The sequence below is a fragment of the Zalophus californianus genome, chromosome 6 (assembly GCF_009762305.2).
Source record: "Zalophus californianus isolate mZalCal1 chromosome 6, mZalCal1.pri.v2, whole genome shotgun sequence".
NCBI classification, from domain to species: domain Eukaryota; kingdom Metazoa; phylum Chordata; class Mammalia; order Carnivora; family Otariidae; genus Zalophus; species Zalophus californianus.
This window is the reverse complement of record NC_045600.1, coordinates 107,913,614-107,932,717: the sequence shown is the minus strand read 5'-3', so window position 1 is coordinate 107,932,717 and position 19,104 is coordinate 107,913,614. Positions and strand designations below refer to the sequence as shown.

The following is a 19,104-nucleotide window of genomic DNA, read 5'->3' as shown; positions in this document are numbered from 1 at the left end:
AATGGACACTTGAGGGAATTCACCTCTTGTAGCCCCAATTGTCTTGCAGTGGCAGTGTACTGAGAGAGGGGGAGTAGTGTTTGAGTAAACTAGGGCCAACTGCTGCAGGGAAGAAGGAGAGGAGACAGGAACGTGACCAGAAATCAGTCAAGGGCTGCCTTTGCGATAGAGGAGACAACTCTACACAAAGGTGGAAACCACAAGACAAAAGTCTACTAAATCTACTAAACCAAATGAATCAGAGTAGATGTCTCTGTGAAAAGCCTCAATATTACTAAGTTTATTCTTTCAAGAACATAATAGTGCCTGATTTGATGAATACAACTCTGCCAGCAGAATTTACTGATAAGATTAAGAATGGCTTACAATGAATATATTTTTAGGCCATTTGATTTTTCAAAAATCTGGAGAAACCTGTCAACATTTTCTTCTGTCAAGTTGTTTTACACAATCTTTTAATTACACAATTAATTTATTCAGAAAGTTATTTCTTTATAGATAGTATAGAGGCAACCAATCTGTTCTTTGCTCAATTACAACGAAGATCTTACCAGTAGGATCCAAATTAATGTTTTACTGGTTCTCCAGGCCAATAAGATATAAACCGTCACAAAAATCCCACTCACTCTGCAACTACTCTCCACTTCCAGCATTGTTATCAGAGATGAAATAGCTAGCCTCTGAATTAAGAAGTTGTTGCTGCTTAATAGTGACTAACAGTGGTTCCTTCCAGAAAATAAAATAATCCTAGGCTCACCTTCCTACTCTCCCTCCAGATGGTGCTACAAAGCAGATGTCTGTCTCTGTTCTTCTTTGTCCCTGCCAACTGGTGCTTCCTCTCCCCTAGACCCACAAAAAAACAGTGCTGTCATTCTAACTCTCCACTGTCTTTTGAGGAGTGTCTACAGAGGCATTAGCCAAAAGTGTGCTCCTCTTGACTCATGATTATTTGCATTTTAAAAAAAGTTCTTTTAATGCAGAAAAGTCCTTTAATGAACTACTGAGGGCATTCTGCTATTCAGAAGTGGTGGGATCTTCTACTCTGGCACAGAAACAGGTGAGCAAAAAAAGATAAAAGCTAAAAAAAAAAGATAAAAGCTATACAGAGGAAAGTGAGAGAAAAGCTGGCCTTACTACTTGAGTTCTTTTCACCAGAGTGTGCACACCTAACTAAATCTGAGAGTGGGTTTCATTAATCAACTCACATCAAGAACCCTTAAAGAGGAGCTATCTAATCCCTGCCTGTAAAAGTTTTGTTCCCTGTGTCCATCCCCATCTCTGAATCCATCCATCCATAAAGAATCTACCTCTCACAAAGAAGAGAACAAAAGAAGAACTTATTTCTCCTCCTGGGAAAGGCTGCCAACCTCTGGCCTTCATCCTCAAAAACTGAGGCCAGAATGGTCAATTTGGAGACCTTGCTGCATCTCAAATTCTACACAACTCTATGAACCACGTAGCTATTCATAACTATGAGCCCAGACTTTGGAGGAGCTTTAGAAATCATGTAGTAACAACCTCTTGTTACAGATGAGGAACATGAAACTCAGAGAAGTAGAGTGACTTGTCCAAGGCCTACATAACTGATTAACAGAACCTGCTTCGTTATTATTTTTACCATCCCACTATCTTTTTACTTTATTAATGCAGGGATATAGTCATCACGTACCCTGCACAATTCTCCTGGATAAACCTTAAATACAAAATAATTCTCATGAAATACATGCCAAGATTTCCTTCCTGTCTCCCAGAATTCCATAAACATTTATTTTATGAAGTTACAGTAAAATATTCTTCCATATTCATTTACTGGCTTTCTAAAGTTACTTTTAAGGTCAGTAAAATAGAGATTATAAAATATAGGTCATAACAAAGATATTAAAACTACTTCTAAGTCTTGATTTACTTTATTCTGAAAACAAGTTTTCAGTGTTTTGAATCCTCTATAACAAGCTCTAGTGAAAAGAAATTTCTTTCATTGAAAATATACTACTCTAACCTTTACCAAAATAGTTCAGCTGCATAAATGAAATAAGTTTATCATACGTACTTAAAGCTCTAGAATGATCCGGATTCCTTATTCCCTTTGCTCGTAACCTCTGAAGAAGAACTGTTGAGGACAACTGTTTTACAAGATACACTGCCATGGAATAGTTCTGGAAAAAAAAAAAAAAGATGTAGAAAAACAACATACGTAAGTAAATAGTACATCTATTTTAATCCCACAATGATAGGGAAAGAAAACTAACGCTCGTTAAAACACCTACTGTGTGGCCAGGCACTATCAGGTGTTTTCATGAACAGGAATTAATTTAGTCCTAACCAAAAAGCTGCTGAGGTGGTCACAAACCTACTTTTATGGATGAGGAAAGGGAAGTATAGAGAAGTAAAAGAATTTTGCAACTTTCTAGCAATAAAGTCAGGTCTGCCATGCTTGTCTATTATCTGACTACCTATGCTCGAAGCTAATCAATGTGAGGCACCTCTATAAAAAAAAAAAAAAAAAAAAAAAAAAAAAAAAACAACCACTGTTAAAACTGAAATATAAACCAAGGCCAGTAAGATGTCAAAATCACCATAAACCATCATTTAGTAGGTAACAGGTCTAAAATAGTAGCTATTTAAAAATTACAAATTAGACTGGCTTCCTCATCAAATCTCTCTTTATACCTCTAACTAGTTTTAAAAGACCCTACATGGGCCGTTATCACAAAGGGAATATTAAAGATTTTCAAAGAGAAGCTGCTGGTTTGGCCAATGAATAGATGAATATCCATTGCCAGCAGAGGACTGGTGCAGGAGAAGGGAACAAAGAAAACAGTTAATCAATAAAGCCAAGGCGGAGTGAAGGGTACATGACTGGGTAAGAGGAAGAAAAGAGGGCTGAGGCTTATTAAGGGTGGAAGAGAGATCTAAATGAGAAGGGCCACTTTCCATCTGGTGTTGGGATCAAGAAGAAGATCAAGAGATTTGGAAAGAAGCAAAAGGAAGAACACTTACTGCCACCTTCTAGCTTACAGCTACAGACAATTTCTGAAGCACTCTTAACATATATTACCTACTTAATTTAAACCTCGCAGAAGGCCTATACGAGACAGGTAGGATAAATATTTTTCTAAGTAAAGAGTTCATGAAAAGAGGCATGAAAAGATATGTCATCTGCTCATGATCATGCATCTGCTTGGTGACAGAGCTGGCACTAGAACCCAGGAAGAAAGAATACGGCTGTCAGGACAGTGGACTTAATGGCCAAGGCTAGTGGAGTTCTCGACAGTTCTTGCTATAACACACCTTGTTTGCTTTGACCCTCTCCCAACCAACTTTCAGACTTTTCAAATATGCATTCCCCTTTTGACAACAAGAGAAAATATCCTCAGTATCCTCCGGAAGGCCGAATTTTCATTTAGAGTTCAGAAACCTATCCATGTTCATATGTTACATATTTTATGGGGAAAAAATGAAGTATCAAAAAAGCTAATTTACAAGGAACCTTAAAACTTGCTTAAACTTTAGAGCATACAACACACAAATCTAAAATAAAACTAAAAGGTTTCCTCTGGGGGGGGAACTTATTCACCTTTATTATTGATTTGATTAATATTTTGAGTATGACAGAAACCGGAGAAATGCTAATTAACACTGTGAAATTATGTACTGACAGCTTGAATCTTCAGTACTAGAAATCCCCCTCAGGCTTTTTATAATTTTTTAAGGAGAGATCAAGTAGAAACCACAACTACAAGTTCAGTGAAAAGGTATGTTCACTCTAGTTGAAACATGTAACCCAATTAAAAAAAAGCAGCAGCAGCAGCAAAAAGAATGTCAGGTATTAACAAATGCCACTTGTACTGATAATATGGAATTCAATTTTGTATCAGCAGCATAAAACCCCAAACCTTCACAGTGGCATGCTATCTCGTCTAGGTAAATAATATACTGTTTCTGATAACCCTTCAAAGTGCTCCTTAATTCCAGCTACTCCTAAATACTGCCTTACACTGATGTTTTTGTCAAATGCCTTCTCAAAAGTCTTCAAAATTGTCTATCAAGTTCAAAGGACATTTTCTCCATATTAAGATATAATCTACTCATGAAGTGTCCTTTATACCAGTATCTAAGTAACTTTTCTATAAACAATGAGAGTTTAATAAATGCTAAGTGCAGTGATTACCCTGAGGCAGGATAAGAAGTTACAATACAGTTCACTTATTTCCTTCAAGCACTATACTGGCTCTTCTTTAAAAAAAAAATTTATTGTCTTTTTAAAAGAGAGATATAACTGACATATAACACTGTGTACGTTTAAGGTGTACAACACGTTCATTTGACACACTTATATACTGTAATATGATTACCACCTTAGCTTTAGCTAACACTAACTCTGCTATTTCCTTTGCGGATGTATTTTTAACACTTCTCAGTGGTAACTAATAATCCCCAAGACACTAAGGGATCGTATGCAAACGAACAGAGCATCCTTACAAGTTGAATTAAAACTAGTGCAAGAAAAACATTATAATAAGTTATCTTCTGGGCTTTGGTAAAGAAAATTTTCTTTCAATGTTTTACTTCAAAAAGAAGGTCTCTAACTTGTAGACTGTGGTCTATACAAAGATCTTACCTAGTAGACCACTTTCAAATCACTGAACATAGTCTTCTTTCTGAGGTTTGAAAGGCTTTCCTCTCTCCTCTAATGCTATGTACCAGCACCACATTTCCCTCCTCTTGCCGAAGTTTGGGACTTCCTTCATAGTTCATTGTAAACACCCTGGTAGGCTATACCTGTCACACCCACAGGCAAAAAACCCAATACAAAACAAAAAACATTTTTCAATACCCTCTTCAAAAAGGGAGACAAAGGCGAACTCCCAAAGTACACTAGAAGTAAAACACTTAAAAGGATTTCAAAAACCTAATGGTGATATATTTAATTAGGCAAAGGAAAAAAATATAATCTTGATAGGTGTCAAAAAGGATTCTGATAAAATTCAAAATCCATGTCTCACAAAGATATCCAGTAAAAGAGCAACACAGATATATACTGTTGATGTAATTAAGTTCTGTCAAAAATTCATTACATCACTATTTGTACAAGTAGTATTCTCATTTTCGTAAGGAACAAGTTGAGCATGTCCACTAGCACTCCCATTATTTAACATTGTTCTGAAGGTTCTAGCCAGCATAACAGGTTCTAGCCAGCACAACAGAAAACAAGAAATTATGACATAAGTACTAGGATTATCATTATTTATATAACTGATACATCTTCTCAAACTCAGAACTGCCCACCTGGAAAAACCAAGAAACCAATTAAAAAGCTGTTGGAACCAATATATGAATGCAAGTATTAAGTAAATATTCAACAATAACTAGCTTTTAAATAAACCAACAATAAATAAAGTCTTTAGAAAATATAACAGAAAAAAGATCTACTTAACAACAGCAACTATAACAATAAACAATACAGGAATTAATAAAAAATATGGAAGATCTATAAGAAAAAACCTATTAAATGACTGAGGAACATAAAAGTTCTGAATAAAGGGAGAAACATACAGCTCCTGGAATGGAAATATTAAATACTGTAAATAAATTAATCCTCCCTAACTCAGCATACTAATTTAAAGCAATCTCATTCCAATTCCCAGAAAGATTTTGGGGAGCAATGCAGGGGAATGTGGCTCCCTCTCTGTAATTACTCTTCCAACACTTCTGCTCTCCTCACAGCCTCCCTCACCCTTAGCTCACATTTTCTTCTCTAGCCCAAACTTACCCTCTGAGTCTAATACCAATTGCCTATTTAGAATGTCTCCCAGGCATCTCAAACTCAAAAACTTCAAAACTGAACTCATGATTTTCTTCATCTAGTTCTCCAACACTCCTTCCTCCAAAGCAATGAAATGACAAAAAACACGCCTAAACTCAATCTTTTTTCAGTGTTTCCTCTATCTCGGTAATATTATCATTTATCTTCTCACTCCAGCCAGAAACCCAGGAGTCATCCTTGACATCTCCTGGTTTTCTCCGCCCCTACTTGTAATTTCTTGCTCAGTCCTACTGACCCCTGACTTCTCTCCATCCCTACTGCCACCACTCTAGGCTACCACCCACTCTCTTCCACTAATACTTCAGCAATAGCTTGTTCCTAAGAGGTGATTGCTCTGCATGATTCTGGCCTCCATTCAAACTGTTTACCACTCTGAAGAATGACTTTTTGTAAACAGAAATATACTACTGTAAAATTCTCGCTTAAAAAGAAAATATACTTGGGGCACCTGGGTGGCTCAGTCGGTTAAGCGTATGCCTCCGGCTCAGGTCATGATCCCAGGTCCTAGAATCAAGCCCTGCATTGGGCTCCCTGCACTGGGCTCCCTGCTCCTCGGGAGTCTGCTTCTCCCTCTCCCTCTGTCCCTCCCCTGTGCCTGTGCACGTGCGCGCTCTCCCTCTCCAGCATGCTCTTTCTCAAATAAATAAATTTAAAAAGAGAGAGAGAGAGAGAGAATATCCTTAACATTAACAGTACCTCACAGGCCCTGCATGGCCTGGCCCTTTCTTACTCTATAGCCTCGTCCTATACACTGCTCTTCCCCACTCTCTGCACTCTAGCCCCAGTGGCTCCCTCTCAGTTTCCTGAAAAGAACCAGGCTCACCCCGGCCACTGAGCTGTTGTGCAGGTTGTGTCCTCTGAACCTTTCGCCCAAACTGCTTCCTTCTAACCCTTCTCTTAACTCTTGGCTCAGTCACTACTTCCTCAGCGAAGCCCTACCTGACCTCTGCCTAATTCAAAGTACCCTTTAATATACTCTAAAATCACTGCACACCTCTCCTTCCATAGTCCTTCTGATAAGTATGTTCACCTTTTTGTGTCTGACCACCTGGCTCCAGACCTCAGGCTCTAAAAGAATGAGGACTTTCTCTTCTCGCTATGGTACTGTCAGTTTTCAGTAAAGGCATGGCATACAGTAAGCATTCAATGAATTTCAAATGAATTAATGAATAGACATGAACTCACATGATAAAACTGAAATAATCAAAAACATTCTGAAATTGTTTTCCAGAAAAAGAATGCAAGACTAAGAAACAATATAAAAAAATTCAGAAACACACATAGGATAAATAAAAGTCAAATACATAGTAATGGTGGCTTCTGAATCAGCATTTATTTAGTGAATGGTGTCAGACCACCTGGCTACTGAAAAAAATGAAAGTAAATTTTTATTTCACACCACACAGAACTTGCGATGGATTATTTAAAGGTAAAACAAAAAACCTCAAAAGTCCAGAAGAAAATATAAACAAATATTTACGTAAGCTTGGGAAGGGCAGACAGACTTCAGTGTGATGGGGACTGAGGAGGAAAGCACACGCGTGCACACGCGCGCGTGCGCACTCACACACACACACACTGGTTAAAAATTGGCTCTATAATAATTTAAGTCCTCGAAATATTAAATAATCACATAAATAAAAGTAAAAGGCAAACAAACTGGAAACAAATATTTGCAACATGTGAAAGAGGTTAAGTCTTAATATATAAAGAATTCATAAATAAGAAAAACAGCAATAGAGAAATAAATATGGATATAATTTTAAAATGTAAATCACAACAAAATATGTTCAATCTCAGTAATAAAAGGAGCACTAATCAAAACAACATGGTGCGTTTATTTACCTACTAAACTTGGTAAAGATTTTAAAGAAGATAAAAGTATTGATAGGGTATGGGTCAAGGGGCACACAAACACTGAAAGTCAGAGAATAAACTTGTACATCTTCTGGTAAGGCAATGTGTCAAAGTACACAACATTTCTTTAAATTCTGCATGCTCTTTGACTCAGGAATTCCACTTCTGGGAATTTAAGGAAATTATGATATATGTTTGCAAAAGCATGGCTACTAGGATGATCTTTGAAACAGCAATGAATCAATCAATCAATAAATCAACTAACTGCTCAACAATAGGGAATAGACTAAATTATGGCATATTCATACTGGAATATGACCTAGCCGTTAGAAATCATGCAGATGAACACGTAATAACATAAAAAGACATTCATGATAAATGGCTGAGTGAAAGGATCAGGTTATAAAACAATGAATACTGCATGATCCCATTTTTTAAATGGGAACATGTTGAAAATTCATTATGAGACAAAAATAAATCCTTTTGCAACTCATTTTACAATATCATTTACCTATAAGCTCAGGTAGCCATGGAGATTAACCCTTCCTTATAATACTAAAATCTAGGAGAAATAAGAATTTACTTACTCTTCCAATTTCTGCAGTCCAAGAAACAACAATGGTGTTTGGTACTGTTGTGGACAATCGGACAAGTGAGGTGATATTGATTGGTCGGCTGGGTCGCTTTGGCTCCACACCATTTTTTGTAGGTGGAAGATAACCCTAAGGATGAAATATCATTTATTTCCACTTATTATTTCCACAATCATTTCAACTTCCATTCCTAAAACAAACAAAAACCCCCCACAAACTACATACCGGAAAATATAAATATTTTCATTAAAAATTAGAGAAGCAAACATTTACAAGATTATTTCTCTAAACAACCCTACAGTCTCATTATAGTAAGCCTGAGAATAATACTGGCAATAGAAGTTACAAATCTCTAAAACTTAGGAATCAGGATGAATTCATAAAGAACTTGGATAAGTATATAAGGATCATTTTAAAGGTGACCAATAACAGCCTGCACGCTCATTCTCTGTTTAAGACACAGCATTCTTCCCCTATTCTACCGCAGGCTTCCAGATTCACATGAGTACTACTGAGGTTTTGTTGAAACAATTTCTTGTCCCTCAAAATCCAGTATAACACTAAAACTGCCATACCCAACTCCCAAGTCCTAGACTTTGTCTCCACAGCTAATGTCACAGCTGTTAATCATACATAGTTGGTACAAGTGTTTTACACAGTCACATGAATATACATCCAAAATAAAGATGTTTTCTTAATGAAAAACTATGATTAACAACAGCTGTCATGACTTACTTGATAGCTATGTTGCCAATGCATTTAAAAAATAGCTTTTAGGACTTACCGGAAGGCTGCAAGGTTTTGTATTCACTTTCACACAAAGATTGGGTGGGAAGTGATCTTCTTGTGGACAACTGGTTTCCGATAAACAAAACCTAAACAATAAAGGACATGTTTAACTTCCTTTATTAAAGAATGACCTCAATATTTTTGTTCAACAGCTAATCTAAAAGGCTGCTAAACTTAACAAAAACTACTAGAGCTAGACATTTCACATGATGAATAAGCACATTTAAACAAACTGAAAATAAATAATTCTGTCAATGCAGAGTTTCAATGATCACAACTATCAACCTACAGTTGTCTTCATAATATTGCCGATCATTTGCTTAAGCATGTTCCAGGGAGGAAAAAAAGGCTCTGTAGTGGAATAAAGACATTCTGAATCAAAAAATTAAATTATCTTAATAAAGAACGTCTCAGAGCTAGGGTAACATGCACTGTAATTTTCTAAGAGGGAGATATAATACACAGTATCTCCCAAACTTATCTGCTTATAAAATAGTCATTTCTTGGTTCTTAGCAGAACATACTGAAAATGCTGTAAGTCCATCCCTAAGACCAAATTCTATCCATTAAGCCAAGGTGCTCCATTATTCCCTGAGAAGTGAAGGTGTTGAAAAATAATATTTGTACTATATCCACATACATTTTTTTAAAGATTTTTTTTTATTTATTTGAGAGAGAGAATGGCAGAGAGAGAGAGATGAGAGTGGGGAGGGTCAGAGGGAGAAGCAGACTCCCTGCTAAGCAGGGAGCCCGATTATATCCACATAACATTTAAAACACTATTTTAGAAACTCATAATCATTTAGAAAAACTATGGACGGTTACATAATTTGTAAATTCTCACTCTGTTCATGCTTACATAAAGAAACAAGTTATTAATTTGCTATTTAAGACATCTTAATAACTTCCTTATTCCCAATATACAGCTGAGGCTCATCCCACCTTTTTTTTTTTTAAGATTTTATTTATTTATGAGAGAGAAGAAGTAGCAAGGGGAGCGCCAAGCAGAGGGAGAAGCAGGCTCCTCATTGAGCAAGGAGCCCGATGTGGGACCTGTTCCCAGGACCCTGGGATCATGACCTAAGCCAAAGGTAGACGCTTAAACGAGCTGAGCCACCCAGGCATCCCAGCTCATCCCACCTTTATAGAACATTCACAGCATCTTTGCGTTATATGTTAAAAAGAACCCTATCTGAATTCTGTGAAATAGTCATCACACACAAACATCTTCCCTCAACATCTTGTAGGGTCTTAACCTGCCGGCTATGGAATCCGTATGTGGGAGGACCCACAAACTGGACAATTTTCTATGTACATATATACATTCATCTGTATGGGGAAATAATCTGTAGCTTCCATCAGATTCTCAAAGGGTAAGGGACCCACCCATAAAGGAGTTAAGAATTACTGATCTACAAAGATTTTCTTGAAATATACATAGCAACACAGATAAAAATACACAGACGTCAAAGCTCACAGGATCATCTCTAACCCCAGCAAAACCTGTTACAGGACAATCTTTTATACTGCAACAGTAAAAGGATGCCACAAAGTTTTTAATAAATTATTCCAATGCAGTGATAAATTTAAAACACAGACTCTGGCTGCCTGAAGCTACAGAAAAGAATGATTTATATGACAAGTCGACTCCTATTCATTTAAGTAAAAGGTGAAAATCTAAGGCACCCTAACAAATCAAAGGGAAAAGAAGAAAAAAGAGGAATAGCAGAAAGTTGCTGTGAAGGAGTTCATGGTGGTGGGGAGGGGAAACAGGTACATAAATGAGAAGAGACTGGGAATCTAATAGAGAAAACAGTGACCCTAATCCTGACCAAATTATTTTCATGCTTTAGACACAATTTATAATTAGGATAATAGGTATACACTCCCAACTTAAATAATACACGGGGATTGTAGACCTTGTTAACGAGGGTTTTAAGAGGATTAGGATGAAAAATAACCATTTTATCAAAATGCAAAGAACCACCTAACAATTACCAACTATAATACAAAATGGTCCTTTTTTCATCAAGTTCTGGAGATGAATTTGAATTGAAAATGGCTAAACCATTATTTTTATTTATTTATTTATTTATTTATTTATTTTTGGACTGAACCATTTTTTAACTGCCAAGGTTCCCTCGAAACCTTTGAAATAGAGGGCTGATCTATCTTAAAAAGAAAACATTCCTTTGGAAGGTGAACCATACCTGTTGCTGTGTTATAGAATGCATGCATATTAATATAAAATACTGAAGACAGGAACTAGATCTTTTGTTCTAGAACTATGGTTTTCAAATTTTATTTTAGTCTTGGGTTTCTTTCTTCAAATGAAAACTAACCCAGAAGTCAAACATGCAAAACAGATCAAAGCAGTACTACTTTGGTTCAGAGAGTGTGTGTTGGGGGGTGGGGGGAACCTAGCACAGACCCCTATGGGCGGCTCTAAGCAACAGTTTAAAAAACAGTTTCAAACGATAATGTCACATATCAGTATGAACAAAATAAAACTGCTGATGCAGAAGTAAGCAAAATTACAACAATATATAATTACAAAGGCATCATACTTTAGTCCTTTAATTTATTCAGTCATTATCACATTCTGCCCCGACAGAGGATAAAGTACCTTTTACATAGGAACATCTTTGTCAGTGCACTCTGAAATCAAGACTTCAGGGGTGCCTGGGTGGTTAACCAGCTTAGCTGGTTAAGAGTTTGCCTTCAGCTCAGGTCATGATCTCAGGGTCCTAGGATGGAGCCCCACACCTCAGGCTCCCTGCTCAGCAGAGAGTCTGCTTCTCCCACTCCCTCTGCCTCTCCCCCCTGCTCATGCTCTGTCTCCCCTACTCTCTCAAATAAATAAATTAAAATATTTAAAAATAAGTAAAATTTTAAAAAAATAATAAAATCAAGATTTCAACCTCTCCTCTGCTTTCTGTTTTCATCACTGTATTTTTAAGCCAAGATCAGAGTTTTTCACATCATTCCCTAAAGCACTGAGTAGGTGCTTTATCCTCTTTTCTGACCTCCTAATGAATTTATAATTTGTACACACAACTTCAGATCCAATTAGTGAGACTGTGTGGCTATCTGTTTGACTGATCCTTCCCACTTGAGGGAAAACAGCTTATGGAGGAAAACAACGGTCTTGTACTTCCTCTTGTATCCCTACTGCGACAAGACTAGTGTGGAGCAGTTAGGTTCCTACAGGGATAGTCAAAGAGTAAAAAGAGTACCATAAGATGGTTTATATAAGACAGAGAGACATATTAACATAAAAGAATTCTTAGATATCCTTAGAAAAAATGAGCTAAGAAAAGACACTGAATAAGGGGAAACTGTGAATCCATGCTAGAAAATTTTCCATTCGTCTTTGCAAAACTATCAAGAGAGGTCTCATGAAATCTAGAATTGTGTTTTTAAATTAATGATTTAAAATACAGAACAAAGCAAATTAGACTGTTTGGGTTTTTGGTAGTCTGTGAGACACTTAACCTAAGTACTAGTTCCTTATTTACAGTAGTTTGTCATCCTTTGCACATTCACAAAAGAGTAGTTCTAAAGAGCTCACACTATCATATCATTTAAAGATATCGTTAGCTGGAGCTTCTCAACCAACTAAAGGCAACCAAAACAGAGAAAGGTGGTTAGATATATGGTACATGACTTGCTATATTAAAATCTAAACTGTATAAAAATTAGGATATTTCATATCAGGAGAAGGTCTTCCCTCACCCAAACATCTAAACCTAATACTTTCAATATACTTATTGAAAATTACATAATTTTTAAGACTCTTTAAGGAATATTAACTTTTAAACACTGAATATATACTGTAGACAATACTGTACCTTAACTGGACCTGCACTGTGAAGTCACATTTGGTCCCAGAAATATCCCTAGAAAAGACAGGGTAGGAACTACAATTATTTTTAAAAATTTGCACATGAAAGCTGATTCAAAGATACTGTTACTCCTAAAGTTCTTCAAATTATCAGAGATACAACTTCTTCAGATAACTAACACTATAATAGCATTTTCAATACTAATATTCGCATGACACTAATACTCACCCAATACACTGTTTTTAAAAATCACTTATTATAGACATTACTGGTTTCAAAGGCCAAACTGCAAGTTACACTTGAAGAGAACTTACATGGAACTACTGATTTGCTGCACTTGTTGTGGTGTCAATGCAAATGCAAAACAGGTTTCTCGAAAGCGCTGGCTGTTGTCTGATGCTAAAGAAGAAAAGAATTATACTTTTAATTACCTTCAAATTCATCAATAGAGAACATAACAGCCAGAGGAAAAAAAAAAAAAGCCCAATTATTCACATGACTTTAATTAACTGGAATGTATTCTAGAGTTTAGATAACAAGGCAATTAAAGCACTGAAAAGTAAGAAATGTGCCAGTTGTAATGTAACAGAAATAGACACCAAAATGGCTAATTTCAAAAGCCATATCAGGATTCAAATTCAGAAAATACATAATCAAAGAAACACTAACTGAAAATTATCCAGTCATATAAATGTGTGCATCTAAAAAAGCACACTTGTATAAAAACATGCTTATATTAATTTTATTTAAAATAGAAAAATATAAACCCATTTAAAGGCACATGGTTTCTGAGCTAAGTAACAAACATACACACCTGGAGATCTGCAAAGGTGAGGTGACATTTGGTCTTGAAGGCAAAATACGAATTTTATCATCTCCTGCCTAACTATACCCTGCAAGTGTTATACAGTAAATACCATAGATAGTTTCTCCTAAACTTAGATGATCTGACTTCATAATCTGCCTGTGGTCACTATCTCAAAGAAGGAAAGAGCTACAAAAAGAGGGGAAGGAAGGGAATGAAGAGAGGAAGGGAGGGAGGAGAAGGGACATAGGGAGAGAGAAAAGAACAAGAGAGCTGGCAAGCACAAACAGGTCTGTGTAAGAGCAGGGATTCCTACAGTATGCTGCTGTGAGCAACAGTAATTCTATTGGCTTATACCAGTTACATACATATTTTAAAAATCAGCGCTAATGTTTCCTCAGTGCTTGGCACAAAGAAGCAATGAATGATTGCTGAATGAATAAAAGAATATGACAACTTAAAAATGCCAAACTAAACTATACCTTTCAAGGGTAATTTTCTAGAAAAAAGGATCACTAGAAGTTACTATCAAGGAAATCCTGGCCTGTGGGCCACTTAAACCCATGCAGAAAAAGTAGCTGAATTTGGCCATCTCTTTGTTTAAACAGAGTTTGATCTGACTTGTAAGCAACACTTCCTCTACAATTACCACCAAACTGCAGTATGTCATGCTGAAAAATCTGTACAAATGTATCACGATGAGAAAAAAAATGGAAAAGATCACTGCTGATCTACAATTTCATCTCAATATAGAAGCATCTTTTAAAGGCCAGATTTGCATTTCTGCTTTCTGTGAACTGGGAAGGCTTTTACTTAAAAAATCTATCCCCAAGAGAGTTACTAACCAGAAAGTTATCTTAATTGTGAGGTACCAACCGGGCAAATGTCTGATAACCAAGGACTAGAATGCAGAAAAGAAGATCACTTCCTCCCTCAAACAATGCAAATAACTCCTTTGCTTCTTAAAGGATATCTCTCTACGAAGATTTTAATCCAGTAGGCTTAGCCTAATTTAGATTTCTGGCTCCATTCTAAAACAGTGCTAAAATAATTTCCCAAGTACAAATATTCATATTTCTCTTTAGGCAAATTTCAGATTCATTTTAGAATATATGAGTACAGTAAGTTTTGGACACATACATGCAGATTTAGATAAAGAAGTCATGACTAAAATAAAGAGACAGTTGCTTGTGCCACACACAGAAATGAGGCTTATTACTTAGTAATAACCCCTATTTACAAACACTTTTTAGATTGTAATGCTCATGAAGTTATCACAATTTATCTGGAAAAGCACCTTTCATCTATGTGGTTTTCAGGCTTAATTTCCACAATGAATGCCAGTGAAGAACTTAAGAGTTTTGTCTTAGGTAACAGACTATCTTAAAAATTTTTCTGAAAGGCAATGAAGCTATTATTATCCCTTTCAAGAAAACTCAGGCCAAACAGAATCACAGAATCCTCATACTGAAAAAAGAGTCCAACATATCCAAAACAATGACTTCCAATGTTGGGGGTATGCATCTCAGAAGGTACACAAGACAATCCACAGGGATACAAGAAAAAGTACCTATCTACCTACAAATTTAAGTTTTAAAAAGTTGAGATTTTACATGAAATCTCTAACCTAATTTATAAAAATATCTAAAATTTTATGTAAAATCTTAACTTTTGTAACTTCTATTTTTTGCTTTATAACAGAATATTAGTATAATAGCTTAATAGATATGACATACACACACACACACACACACACACACGCTAAATTATTTTACTGAGAGAGGCATATTAACACATAAGTTTGCAGACCACCAATTTAGAGTTCAACCTTCCTTTCAACTTTTCCTCACACTTTTTTTGAACCCATTTAGAGGTGAGAGAAGAGTGACCATTACCTTGTCAGGCACAAGATGGCTGATATTAACATTTTAATTATAAGAAAGCATGAAGCCCTACAAAGAGTAGCAAAATTTAGTGGAAAGAGATGCGATCACATAGACCTAGATTCCAAAATGGTTTTGCTATTTACTTGCCATATGACCAGAGGTACTTATCCACTCTGTGACTGTTTCTTCCTCCAATATTTAAACATAAACACACACACATACACACAACTTCATAGGGTTATTTTGAAGAATATAAATGAAGTAAGATATTAAAAACAACCAACAATTTCCTTTTCTATCCACTTTCCACCCTGCTCCTTTATACTGAGTCAAAATACCTAATGCTGCAATTTCTACCCATCAGTGTCATATTCCATATCCAGTGACAGCCATTCTTCAAGTATTTTAGACAGCATTAACAAGTCCCTCTTTTTCAACTTTTCTCACTGTATTTCAGGGGAGACTGCAGAATTACTCACCATCCTGATCCTCTGGACATACTTCAGGTTGTCACACCCTTAAAGCAACAGCAAGAACTGGACACACTCTGTCACAATATATATATTTATTCTAAATAAGATTATTCCAGTGCCACTGACATTAGCCTTGGCCAGTGAAATGTGTGTGGAAGTATGCCACTTCTAGGCAGACCTTTATGAGTTCTCCTTTGGTTTCACCATCTTTCGTTCCAGTCCACCCTGATTCTAGAGTGAAAAGAACATAAAACACAGCCACAGCCAATCTGCAGCTAATAAGTAACATAAGCCAGACATAAACCTTACTTGTTTGCCACTGCGATTTATGGTTGCTTATGAACTGATATATTATTCCAGATGTGATGTGACTAAAAGAGTATTTTTATCAACAACTACCATCTACTATTGTTAATCTATATGCCAATGAAGAAAATGTATCTGCTCCTTTTTCAGATTTAGAAATTGATGTTCAAAGTTGTTATGTAATTGTCAAGGCCTCATACTAGGTTAAGTGGAAGCAGAACTGGAACTCAGATCTAAACATCTCCAAAGCCCATGTTCTTCTCATAATACAGGTCCATTAGCTCCCCTGATCTGGGTGGTATACTTCTCTACATGCAGCTTAGCATTATATTGGATCATAGAGAATAGGAAAAGAAGGACCCACTATCCCTCCATAATAACTGTTTATCATTTTTACATATTTCCTTTTAATCATTTTTATATCAAATTGTATGGACAATTTGAAAGTTCACTTTAAAAAAATCACCCTTATGACATTTTTCAATTATAATCTCTATTACCATATTTTAATTATTGCATTGTACTCTATCTATGGGATATAATGAAAATTTTAATTACTCCCTTGATTAGCTATTTAAGTTGTTTCTTATTTTTCATTCTTTGAAACAATTCTGTGAACATCTTTGGGCTCATGTTTGTTTTTTGAAAGGGGGGGTTAGTTTTACTTTCTTTGGATCAATTCCCAGATGTGGCATTTCTGGATCAAAAAGTATGGAGATTTTTATGAATCTTAACACACTGCGGAAATGATTTTCAAATAGTTATAACATTATATATAAGACCACCAGCAATTTATGCATCTACTAATTGCACCCTACTCTGGCCTGCATGGGAGTTGTGCTAATTTAATGGGTGGATCATGGTAAGTCCTCAGTAGTTTAATTTGCATTAAAGAGTTTTTCCCTGTTTATTTTTGTTTGGTTTCCAAACAAAATTTTTATTTTATTTTTATTTTATTTTGTTCGGTTTAGTTAATTGTCCAATCTTGTCCCACACCCAGTTTTATATTTGCATAGGGGTTTCATATATAAGAACATTAACCCATGGAAATTTGCTGCAAATATTTCCCCCAGTCTGCTATATTTTTTTCATTTGGCTACATTTTTGGATGATATACAAGTTAAACTTTCATGTAATCTAATCTGTCAACCATGTCCTTTGCAAATTCTAACTGTTCCCCTTCTTAGGTTCAATCAATATATAATTGAAGTTTTTGGCTTGTTGTTTCTATGTAATTATTAGACCATCTGGAACTTATTTTAGTATGTGATATTTTTAAAAATCTAAATTTCTGTTACTCCAAATTGCTTACCGTTATACTAACACGATATGTTAAATAATCCTTCCCTTCCCTATGGATGTGTGTTTCCTTTCTCATATATTAAATCCTTATATCCAACATGTTCCATTTCCGGGCTATCATCCCATTGCTCCTTTTTATCCTGGTGCTGGCACTCTAGTTCTTAATTGTTATAGATTAATTACGCTTTAATATCTTATAGTTAGGTTTCTCTCCACCTATTCTTTTTTCAGAACTTTAACATCAACTTAAATATTTATTCACCTATATGAACTCCTGAATGGTTTTGCTATGATTTTTAAAACCTAATGGTATTTTGGGTAGAACTGCAATAAACCTACAAGTTATTCTGACAGCTGGCATCTTTATATCTTTACATCTTTAACCTTGCCATCCTGGAGTATTTTACCTGTGTCCATTTATTCATATCCTGAAGGTTCTGTCATTTTCATCACATAGTTACACAGTTCCCATTAAGATTATTCTTATGCCAAGTATCAATCAATAGGAGAATGAATAAATAAATACTCATATAATAAAACACTCTGCAACCAAGAAAAAAAAGAGAGAGAGAGAGAAATCAGTAACACCAAAGGTGGTTTCTTTCTGAAGATCAATAAAACTGGTATGCCTCTAACCAAACTAATAAGAAAAAGAAGAGAGGACACAAACGACCAATATCAGGAGTAAGAGGTGACATCAGAACTGATCCTACATATATTGAAAACATATAAGGAACTATTACAAACACCTTTTAACCAAAAATTCTGTTAACTCAAAAAACCAGACAAATTTCTTGAAAAACAGAACAACCAAAGTACACTCAAGAAGAAACAGGTAACATGAATAGCCCTGTAACTAGTAAAGAAATTGAATTTGTAGTTAAATATCTTTCCTCAAAGAAAACTCTAGGCCCAGATGTCTTTCTCAGGGAAATCTACCAAATATTGAAGAAAAAAAAATAGCAGTTCTACATAAATTGTTTCAAATAACTGAGTAATTCTATCAATCATTTAAAAAAGAATACAAGTTCTAAAACAAACTCTCCCCCAAAAAATTAAAAAGGAGGGAATATACCTTAACTCATTCTATGAGGTCAGTATTACTCCAGTCCCAAAACAAGACAAAGATATCATAAGAAAATTATCAACCATTACCTCATGTAAGCATAAACACAAACATTCTTAGCCTAACTTTGGCAAATCAAATCTAACTCTCTATTAAAAAGGATAGTACATTATAACCAAGTATGATTTCTTCCAGGAATGTAGGAACCAACAACCAACATTCAAGTCACCAGATTAACTAAAAAAAAAAATGCCATACTGTCATTTTAATAGATGTAGAAAATGCATTTGACAAAAATTCAACATCCATTCTGGATTAAAAAACAAACTCTTGGCAAACCAGGCACAGATATGAA

The 19,104-nt window shown here is 35.6% G+C and overlaps 1 protein-coding gene across 5 annotated transcripts in view; it reads right to left on the bottom strand.

The window, feature by feature from the left end:
* PIAS1 (protein inhibitor of activated STAT 1) overlaps positions 1-19,104 on the bottom strand; it is a 117,557-nt gene that overhangs the window by 28,807 nt on the left and 69,646 nt on the right. For all 5 annotated transcript variants that reach the window (XM_027569690.1, XM_027569689.2, XM_027569694.1 and 2 more), the window contains 5 exons: positions 13,226-13,310; positions 12,918-12,965; positions 9,062-9,152; positions 8,272-8,406; positions 2,051-2,156 (listed from right to left, as the gene is read on the bottom strand). In XM_027569690.1, the coding sequence (XP_027425491.1) occupies positions 2,051-2,156; positions 8,272-8,406; positions 9,062-9,152; positions 12,918-12,965; positions 13,226-13,310 (465 nt within the window). The remainder of the gene's footprint in view (positions 1-2,050; positions 2,157-8,271; positions 8,407-9,061; positions 9,153-12,917; positions 12,966-13,225; positions 13,311-19,104) is intronic.